This window comes from Oncorhynchus clarkii, chromosome 5, assembly GCF_045791955.1.
Source record: "Oncorhynchus clarkii lewisi isolate Uvic-CL-2024 chromosome 5, UVic_Ocla_1.0, whole genome shotgun sequence".
In the NCBI taxonomy this organism is placed as follows: domain Eukaryota; kingdom Metazoa; phylum Chordata; class Actinopteri; order Salmoniformes; family Salmonidae; genus Oncorhynchus; species Oncorhynchus clarkii.
In genome coordinates, this window is record NC_092151.1 from 90,093,162 (window position 1) to 90,104,038 (window position 10,877).

The 10,877-nt window shown below is 40.8% G+C and overlaps 1 protein-coding gene across 1 annotated transcript in view; it reads right to left on the reverse strand.

Annotated features, from left to right (window-relative positions):
* Positions 1–10,877, reverse strand: part of LOC139410276 (anosmin 1b) — a 147,251-nt gene that overhangs the window by 9,792 nt on the left and 126,582 nt on the right. The window contains exons 8-9 of the mRNA XM_071155759.1: positions 9,186–9,321; positions 807–1,016 (exon numbers count right to left, since the gene is read on the reverse strand). Of these exons, the coding sequence (XP_071011860.1) occupies positions 807–1,016; positions 9,186–9,321 (346 nt within the window). The remainder of the gene's footprint in view (positions 1–806; positions 1,017–9,185; positions 9,322–10,877) is intronic.

Genomic DNA, 10,877 nt, shown 5'->3' on the forward strand with positions numbered 1-10,877 from the left:
TTGGAAACACTCAAAGACGAACAAGCACACAGCAATGTATCTGGCTGTGGACTGTAGTATGTTGTACAGTGAGGAGAGTCTGGGGTTTCTCTGGCTGGCTCCTCACACCTCTACTGGGAGTCTGTTTACTCAGCTGCTACAGTATGTGGTGTCTCTATTCTAAAGAAACAAATAGTTGTTGTACCAACACATATGAGTATTATATCAACATATGGCTGTTATATCAACATATGGCTGTTATATCAACATATGACTGTTATATCAACATATGACTGTAAAAACAATATATTAGTATTATAGCAACATACTGTAGATAGCGTGACGTGACGTTGTCAGTTAACCTTCAACGGGGCAGAAGTCTGTGAGTTGTTCTGCTTCTGGATGGCTAGCAACAATGACAACAAACCGCCATATGGGGAATCCTAAATGACCCGCTAGTTTTACCTTGTTCTTGATACCATGTCTTGTTTTGAGGTGTTTTGGCTGATTTCATGTCAATGCTAATATGGCACAACAACAAAAAAATGCTAGCTAGCTAACCAACAACTGTAACAATGTATTTGAGAGACAACAAGTGCTCATTGTGCAAATTAAATGTATGTTTTCAATAAACATTGGAGACTAAATATAGTTTACATGTTGTCAATAATCTAAGCCAACCTCATCTGTTTTGACCCATGACCTGCCTTCCCATGACCCCTGCTTGGGGATTCCTGTGCCTGTATTATCCAACGAGGAGAGGAGGAGTAGAGATGTGACGTCGTGCCTCTGTCTTTTTTTTGTGTCTTTCTTTTTGTACAACTTGCCTTGGTGCCGTCTCTTCCAGAAGACCTTAACCTGCAGCTGGTTGTTGTGGTAGTGAGGGGCAGCGGCTTCCAAGCGAAGGTTGTGGGGAGACGAAGGGTTGACCAGGTGAGGGGCAGCAGGGTTGACCAGGTGAGGGGCGGAAGGGAGCTCGTTGGAGAACTGACCTTTAGTCTGCTCAGGGCCAGGTGGGGCAGGTAAAGATGACAAACCTGAGAGAGAGAGAGAGAGAGAGAGAGAGAGAGAGAGAGAGAGTACCAGTCAAAAGTCTAGACTACCTGATTTTTAATAATTTTTACTATTTTCTACATTGTAGAATAATAGTGAAGATATCAAAACTATGGAATAACATATGGAATCATGTAGTAACCAAAAAAGTGTTAAACAAATCAAAATATATTTGAGATTCTTCAAAGTAGCCACCCTTTGCCTTGATGACAGCTTTGCACACTATTGGCATTCTCTCAACCAGCTTCACCTGGAATGCTTTCCCAACAGTTATGTTGGAAGTGCTGAGCACTTGATTTAGTTACACATTTCAAATATGTACTGTCCAGAGATATTTTACCCCTGATCTTGATTTAAAAAATGACCATATCAGACATATGTTCTTAAAACACAGTTATATTTAATTGATAATATTAGTTGAAAACAAATTAAATAATAGGAATAGGCTACACCATCAACATTTAGTTTTCCATTGATACATGTCAGGTAAATTGCCATAGTAGATTTACTGTGGTAAACGAGGAATTACTTTATTTCAGTTGAAAGAAATGATTGTCAAATAGATAAATCACCCGTAGTCTGTTCATAAAGATCACCCGTAGTCTGTTCATAAAGATCACCCGTAGTCTGTTCATAAAGATCACCCGTAGTCTGTTCATAAAGATCACCCGTAGTCTGCTCATAAAGATCACCCGTAGTCTGTTCATAAAGATCACCCGTAGTCTGTTCATAAAGATCACCCGTAGTTTGTTCATAAAGATCACCCGTAGTCTGTTCATAAAGATCACCCGTAGTCTGTTCATAAAGATCACCCGTAGTCTGTTCATAAAGATCACCCGTAGTTTGTTCATAAAGATCACCCGTAGTCTGTTCATAAAGATCACCCGTAGTTTGTTCATAAAGATCACCCGTAGTCTGTTCATAAAGATCACCCGTAGTCTGTTCATAAAGATCACCCGTAGTCTGTTCATAAAGATCACCCGTAGTCTGTTCATAAAGATCACCCGTAGTCTGTTCATAAAGATCACCCGTAGTCTGTTCATAAAGATCACCCGTAGTCTGTTCATAAAGATCACCCGTAGTCCGTTCATAAAAATCACCCGTAGTCTGTTCATAAAGATCACCCGTAGTCCGCTCATAAAGATCACCCGTAGTCTGCTCATAAAGATCACCCGTAGTCTGTTCATAAAGATCACCCGTAGTCTGTTCATAAAGATCACCCGTAGTCTGTTCATAAAGATCACCCGTAGTCTGTTCATAAAGATCACCCGTAGTCTGTTCATAAAGATCACCCGTATTCTGTTCATAAAGATCACCCGTAGTCTGTTCATAAAGACCACCCGTAGTCTGCTCATAAAGATCACCCGTAGTCTGTTCATAAAGATCACCCGTAGTCCGTTCATAAAGATCACCCGTAGTCTGTTCATAAAGATCACCCGTAGTCTGCTCATAAAGATCACCCGTAGTCTGTTCATAAAGATCACCTGTAGTCTGTTCATAAAGATCACCCGTAGTCCGTTCATAAAGATCACCCGTAGTCTGTTCATAAAGATCACCCGTAGTCTGCTCATAAAGATCACCCGTAGTCTGTTCATAAAGATCACCTGTAGTCCGTTCATAAAGATCACCCGTAGTCCGTTCATAAAGATCACCCGTAGTCTGTTCATAAAGATCACCCGTAGTCTGCTCATAAAGATCACCCGTAGTCTGTTCATAAAGATCACCCGTAGTCCGTTCATAAAGATCACCCGTAGTCTGTTCATAAAGATCACCCGTAGTCTGTTCATAAAGATCACCCGTAGTCTGCTCATAAAGATCACCCGTAGTCTGTTCATAAAGATCACCCATAGTCTGTTCATAAAGATCACCCGTAGTCTGCTCATAAAGATCACCCGTAGTCTGTTCATTAAGATCACCCGTAGTCTGCTCATAAAGATCACCCGTAGTCTGTTCATAAAGATCACCCGTAGTCTGTTCATAAAGATCACCCGTAGTCTGTTCATAAAAATCACCCGTAGTCTGTTCATAAAGATCACCCGTAGTCTGTTCATAAAGATCACCCGTAGTCTGTTCATAAAGATCACCCGTAGTCTGTTCATAAAGATCACCCGTAGTCTGTTCATAAAGCAGGACTAAGTTGTTCCAATGACAATACCAACCAGAGGGTCGAAATAGTCTTGGCTGCAACCAAGAATATAAGATAACCTCGGCATCCACATTAGGGAGTGGCAAATCTCTGGCCAATGTTGGTTGCAATTGAGATCAGCTGTGCAAGGTATTTTAGGGCATATCGATGGTTTAACGAGACATCAGATGGCAATAATCTGGCGGCTTTCGATGGTTACAATTGGCCCGCTGTATTTTCCCCTCTGTCCCCTACTGTACAAGTAAAGAACCATTCCTCAGCACAGAGGGTCAACCGCTTTTCTCTAAATATCTTTGATGCCTGAACTGCCATTCAAAGAGCCTTACTGCCAGCATAAAGAATAAGGCATGCATATCCATTAAGTAGGATTTTTACAATCAAAGTTGCGTTTTAAAGGCCACATGAGGGGGAAACCAGGTGCTGATAACGAGGGGAACACCCACTGGCATAACACGCACCCCGCAAGGAATGGGGGGCCCCCAACTCGCCTCAAAAAAAGATAATTACTTTCAAGCCTGGAAATAAAGGATCACTCCAAAAAAGTGTTTCAAATTCTAATAACTGACAATACTGGATATGAACTGGAAAATGATCTTATGTAGCCCAATGTGACTTTAAATAATATTTATCACAAAACTGTAATTCCTAAAAGATGTTTCCAGAGATTTGGTTAACTCTGTCAGATTTGTCTAAAATCTTAAATTAATCAGGAATGTTTTTATTTGGGGATTTCTTTTCCCAAATGTTTGCAATTTAACTTTTATTTTTACAGAGCAAAAATATGTCTGTTTTGAGACTCTGTGGTCAACTCCGTCATTGATGGAGTCAATATTGTTTTGTTAATATTCAGCAAAAATATTTTAAGATCTATGGGATAATGTTTGCTTTGTAAATGTTCCTTCATGTTCTAAATCTAGAAAAACATGCCAAATTGCTAATGAATTTCATAGTGCTATAAATGTTAGAATTAAACAATCAAGGCCATTAAGCACAGGTAACCTAGCAGGTTAAGAGCATTGGGCCAGTAACCGAAAGGTTGCTGGTTCGAAATCCCTGAGCCGGCAAGGTGGAAAAATCTGCTGTATTGCCCTAGATTTAAGGCATTCCCCTGCGCCTCTCTGGTTCAGAGGGGTTGAGTTAAATGTGGAAGACACTTTTTGGTTGAATTCATGCTGTCGTGCACCTGACTAGGCATCCCCTTTCTCCGTTGGACAATGTGTCTGACCGAGTTGACATAAATCCAGTTGGTTGCATTTTATGATATACACTCTATATATTTTTTTATTACGAGGTTGTCCCTTTACATTGATATTATGTGAGATTGTCCCGTCTTTCAAGTATCCCTGAGCTCTGAAATAGCAACCTTTTCTCTCAGCCTCATGGCAAAATGTGTAAAATAGTATAGTATAGTATAGTTATACTGTATAGTATAGTATAGTATAGTTATACTGTATAGTATAGTATAGTATAGTTATACTGTATAGTATAGTATAGTTATACCGTATAGTATAGTATAGTATAGCTATACTGTATAGTATAGTATAGTTATACTGTATAGTATAGTATAGTTATACCGTATAGTATAGTATAGTATAGTTATACTGTATAGTATAGTATAGTTATACTGTATAGTATAGTATAATTATACTGTATAGTATAGTTATACTGTATAGTATAGTATAGTATAGTTATACTGTATAGTATAGTATAGTTATACTGTATATTATAGTATAGTTATACTGTATAGTATAGTATAGTTATACCGTATAGTATAGTATAGTTATACTGTATAGTATAGTATAGTTATATTGTATAGTATAGTATAGTTATACTGTATAGTATAGTTATACTGTATAGTATAGTATAGTATATTAAAGTATAGTATAGTTATACTGTATAGTATAGTATATTATAGTATAGTATAGTTATACTGTATAGTATAGTATAGTTATACTGTATCGTATAGTATAGTATAGTATAGTTATACTGTATAGTATAGTATAATTATACTGTATAGTATAGTATAGTATAGTTATACTGTATAGTATAGTATAGTTATACCATGTAGTATAGTTATACTGTATAGTATAGTTATACTGTATAGTATAGTATAGTTACACTGCATAGTATAGTATAGTTATACTGTATAGTATAGCATAGTATAGTATAGTTATCCTGTATAGTATAGTTATACTGTATAGTATAGTATAGCTATAATACTGCATATTTTGGGGGGTGAAGCCCAGACTTTGCCTTGGGGCCCCATGAAACTGAGCTACACCACTGGGAACACCAGGTGCTGATAAAAAATGAATGAAAAAAGTCAAGACGTATAAAGAATAAGCTGATTTACAGGAAAAATGATACTAATTGGGCCATAGGAAAATACCATGCATGTTTTAGTTACTTTATTGAAAATGGATTGGGCTCGCAGTATAACTAAGCCTGCCATTAAGAGTCCATGTAGGACTGACCAAAGTCAACAGGAAGCTGTGAGGGTTCCACCAAAGTGTGTGTGAGAGAGAGAGAGAGTCTGAAAATGCTTTTGCCAGAATTGTGGGGACGATTTATGTAATCTAATAAAGGACAGAAACCACCACTGGAAAGAAAATACAGAATGTGGCGGATACTGGTGTATGTGTGTGTGTGTGTGTGCACCCACCTAAAAGGTCAGGTTAAAGGTTAAATCTCTCTCTGGGAGAGTACCAATTGATGACCTCCCAGCCGTTGGGAGCTCTGATCAACAGGACTGATACAAACCAGGTCCTGGCTTCTGAGGGATAGGGTCATGTCTTTCATCCTCCTAATTGTCCCTAGAATTTATAAGCAAACAGCTGGAGGCAGGGCTTTCTCCTACAGAGCTCCATTTTTATGGAACGGTCTGCCCATCCATGTGAGAGACGCAAACTCGGTCTCAACCTTTAGGTCTTTGCTGAAGACTCATCTCTTCAGTGGGTCATATGATTGAGTGTCGTCTGGCCCAGGAGTGGGAAGGTGAACGGAAAGGCTCTGGAGCAACGAACCACCCTTGCTGTCTCTGCCTGGCCGGTTCCCCTCTCTCCACTGGGATTCTCTGCCTCTAACCCTATTACAGGGGCTGAGTCACTGGCTTACTAGGGCTCTTTCATACCGTCCCTAGGAGGGGTGCGTCACTTGAGTGGGTTGAGTCACTGATGTGATCTTCCTGCCTGGGTTGGCGCCCCCCCTTGGGTTGTGCTGTGGCGGAGATCTTTGTGGGCTACACTCGGGACTATACTGCCTCAGGACTACCTGACATGATGACTCCTTGCTGTCCCCAGTCCACCTGGCCGTGCTGCTGCTCCAGTTTCAACTGTTCTGCCTGTGATTATTATTATTTGACCATGCTGGTCATTTATGAACATTTGAACATCTTGGCCATGTTCTGTTATAATCTCCACCCGGCACAGCCAGAAGAGGACTGGCCACCCCACATAGCCTGGTTCCTCTCTAGGTTTCTTCCTAGGTTTTGGCCTTTCTAGGGAGTTTTTCCTAGCCACCGTACTTCTACACCTGCATTGCTTGCTGTTTGGGATTTTAGGCTGAGTTTCTGTACAGCACTTTGAGAAACTTTGATTTGATTTGATCCTGGCCCCCAGAGGGAGGCAGCCAGGTCAGGATAATGTCTTTCAGCCTGGCCCCCAGATGGAGGCAGCCAGGTCAGGCATAGCAGCAGGAAGATGGGAACATTTTGGGGGGTGGGGGCCCTATCATACCATGTAAAGGAACAACCTCGTAATAAAAAAATATATAGAGTGTATATCATAAAATGCAACCAACTGGATTTATGTCAACTCGATCAGACACATTGTCCAACGGAGAAAGGGGATGCCTAGTCAGGTGCACGACAGCATGAATTCAACCCGAAATGTGTCTTCCACATGAGTGGTAAAGGTTAATAGTTCACCTGTAGTTTGAGAGGTAAAGGTGAATAGTTTACCTGTAATTTGAGAGGTAAAGGTGAATTGTTTACCTGTAGTTTGAGAGGTAAAGGTGAATTGTTTACCTGTAGTTTGAGAGGTAAATGTGAATTATTTACCTGTAGTTTGAGAGGTAAAGGTGAATAGTTTACCTGTAATTTGAGTGGTAAAGGTGAGTAGTAAAGGTGACTACTTTACCTGTAGTTTGAGAGGTAAAGGTGAGTAGTTTACCTGTAGTTTGAGAGGTAAAGGTGAGTAGTTTACCTGTAGTTTGAGTGGTAAAGATGAATAGTTTACCTGTAGTTTGAGTGGTAAAGGTGAGTAGTTTACCTGTAGTTTGAGTGGTAAAGGTGAGTAGTAAAGGTGACTACTTTACCTGTAGTTTGAGAGGTAAAGGTGAGTAGTTTACCTGTAGTTTGAGTGGTAAAGATGAATAGTTTACCTGTAGTTTGAGAGGTAAAGGTGAGTAGTTTACCTGTAGTTTGAGAGGTAAAGGTGAGTAGTTTACCTGTAGTTTGAGAGGTAAAGGTGAGTAGTTTACCTGTAGTTTGAGAGGTAAAGGTGACTACTTTACCTGTAGTTTGAGAGGTAAAGGTGAATTGTTTACCTGTAGTTTGAGAGGTAAAGGTGAATTATTTACCTGTAGTTTGAGAGGTAAAGGTGAGTAGTTTACCTGTAATTTGAGTGGTAAAGGTGAGTAGTAAAGGTGACTACTTTACCTGTAGTTTGAGAGGTAAAGGTGAGTAGTTTACCTGTAGTTTGAGTGGTAAAGATGAATAGTTTACCTGTAGTTTGAGAGGTAAAGGTGAGTAATTTACCTGTAGTTTGAGTGGTAAAGGTGAGTAGTAAAGGTGACTATTTTACCTGTAGTTTGAGAGGTAAAGGTGAGTAGTTTACCTGTAGTTTGAGAGGTAAAGGTGAGTAGTTTACCTGTAGTTTGAGTGGTAAAGGTGAGTAGTAAAGGTGACTACTTTACCTGTAGTTTTAGAGGTAAAGGTGAGTAGTTTACCTGTAGTTTGAGAGGTAAAGGTGAGTAGTTTACCTGTAGTTTGAGAGGTAAAGGTGAGTAGTTTACCTGTAGTTTGAGTAGTAAAGGTGACTACTTTACCTGTAGTTTGAGTGGTAAAGGTGAGTAGTTTACCTGTAGTTTGAGTAGTAAAGGTGTATTTACCTATAGTTTGAGAGGTAAAGGTGAGTCGTTTACCTGTAGTTTGAGTGGTAAAGGTGAATAGTTTACCTGTAATTTGAGTGGTAAAGGTGAATAGTTTACCTGTAGTTTGAGTGGTAAAGGTGAATAGTTTACCTGTAGTTTGAGAGGTAAAGGTGAGTAGTTTACCTGTAGTTTGAGTGGTAAAGGTGAGTGGTAAAGGTGTATTTACCTGTAGTTTGAGAGGTAAAGGTGAGTAGTTTACCTGTAGTTTGAGAGGTAAAGGTGAGTAGTAAAGGTGTATTTACCTGTAGTTTGAGAGGTAAAGGCGAGTAGTTTACCTGTAGTTTGAGTAGTAAAGGTGAGTAGTTTACCTGTAGTTTGAGAGGTAAAGGCGAGTAGTTTACCTGTAGTTTGAGAGGTAAAGGTGAGTCGTTTACCTGTATTTTGAGAGGTAAAGGCGAGTAGTTTACCTGTATTTTGAGAGGTAAAGGCGAGTAGTTTACCTGTAGTTTGAGAGGTAAAGGTGAGTAGTAAAGGTGTATTTACCTGTAGTTTGAGTGGTAAAGGTGAGTTGTTTACCTGTAGTTTGAGTGGTAAAGGTGAGTAGTTTACCTGTAGTTTGAGTGGTAAAGGTGAGTCGTTTACCTGTAGTTTGAGAGGTAAAGGTGAGTAGTTTACCTGTATTTTGAGAGGTAAAGGCGAGTAGTTTACCTGTAGTTTGAGAGGTAAAGGTGAGTAGTAAAGGTGTATTTACCTGTAGTTTGAGTGGTAAAGGTGAGTAGTTTACCTGTAGTTTGAGTGGTAAAGGTGAGTCGTTTACCTGTAGTTTGAGTGGTAAAGGTGAGTAGTTTACCTGTAGTTTGAGAGGTAAAGGCGAGTAGTTTACCTGTATTTTGAGTGGTAAAGATGAATAGTTTACCTGTAGTTTTTGTGGTAAAGGTGAGCTGGGCACGGCCACTCTTCAGGCGTTTCTGTCCCCAGTAGGAGATGGCCTGGACCTGGATCAGGTAAGAGGTACCTGGCAGCAGACCTTGGAGATCCATCTCACACACAGCCTGACAGAGACACAGATAATACACAGACACAACATGGTGATTACAGTCACATCACCATAGAAATCCTATTCAGTTCAAATAAGGAAATCAGTCAATTGAAATAAATTTTTTAGGCCTTAATCTATGGATTTCACATGACTGGGAATACAGACATACATCTGTTGGTCACAGACACCTTAAAAAAAAGGGGTGTGTGGATCAGACAACCAGTCAGTATCTGCTGTGACCATTTACCTCATGCAGCACGACACATCTCCTTCACATAGAGTCCTTCACAATCAGGCTGTTGATTGTGGCTTGTGGAATTTCCCACTCTTCAATGGCTGTGTGAAGTTGCTGGATCTTGGTGGCAACTGGAACACGCTGTCGCACACGTCAATCCAGAGCATCCCAAACATGCTCAGTGGGTGACATGTCTGGTGAGTATGCAGGTCATGGAAGAACTGGGACATTTTCAGCTTCCAGGAATTGTGTACAGATCCTTGCGACATGGGGCCGTGCATTATCATGCTGAAACATGAGGTGATGGCGGCGGATGAATGGCATGACAATGGGTCTCAGGATCATGTCAGAGTATCTCTGTGCATTTAAACTGCCTTTGATAGATTGCAACTGCGCTCGTTGTCCATAGCTTATGCCTGCCCATACCATAACCCCACCACCACCATAGGGATCTCTTTTCACAATGTTGACATTAGTTAACCGCTCGCCCACAGGACTCCTTACACGCTGTCTGCCATCTGCCCGGTACAGTTGAAACCGGGATTCATCCGTGAAGAGCACACTTCTCCAGCGTGCCAGTGGCCACTGGAGGTGAGCCAAACTGCAGTCAGGTCGAGACCCTGGTGAGGACGACGGGCACGCAGATGAGCTTCCCTGAGACAGTTTCTGACAGTTTGTGCAGAAATTCTTTGGTTGTGCAAACCCACTGCTTCATCAGCTGTCCGGGTGACTGGTCTCAGACGATCCAGCATGTGAAGAAGCCGGATGTGGAGGTCCTGCGCTGGCGTGGTTACACCTGGTCTGTGGTTGTGAGGCCGGTTGGACGTACAGTCAAATTCTCTAAATGTTGTTGGAGGTGGCTTATGGTAGAGAAATGAACATTCAATTCTCTGGCAAAAGCTCAGGTAAACATTCCTGCAGTCGGCATGCCAATTGCATGCTCCCGCAAAACTTGAGACATCTGTGGCATTGTGTTGTCCCCAGCACAAGGTGCACCTGTATAATGATCATGCTGTTTAATCAGCTTCTTGATGTGCCACATCTGTCAGGTGGATGGATTTTGGCAAAGGAGGAATGCTCACTAACAGGGATGTATAAACAAAATCGTGCACAACATTTTTGAGAAATATGCTTTTTTGTGCACACAGAACATTTCTGGGATCTTTTATTTCAGCTCATGAAACATGGGAACAACACGTTACATGTTACATGGGAACAACACGTTACATGTTACATGGGAACAACACGTTACCTGTTACATGGGAACAACACGTTACATGTTACATGGGAACAACACGTTACATGTTACATGGGAACAACACGTTACATGTTAC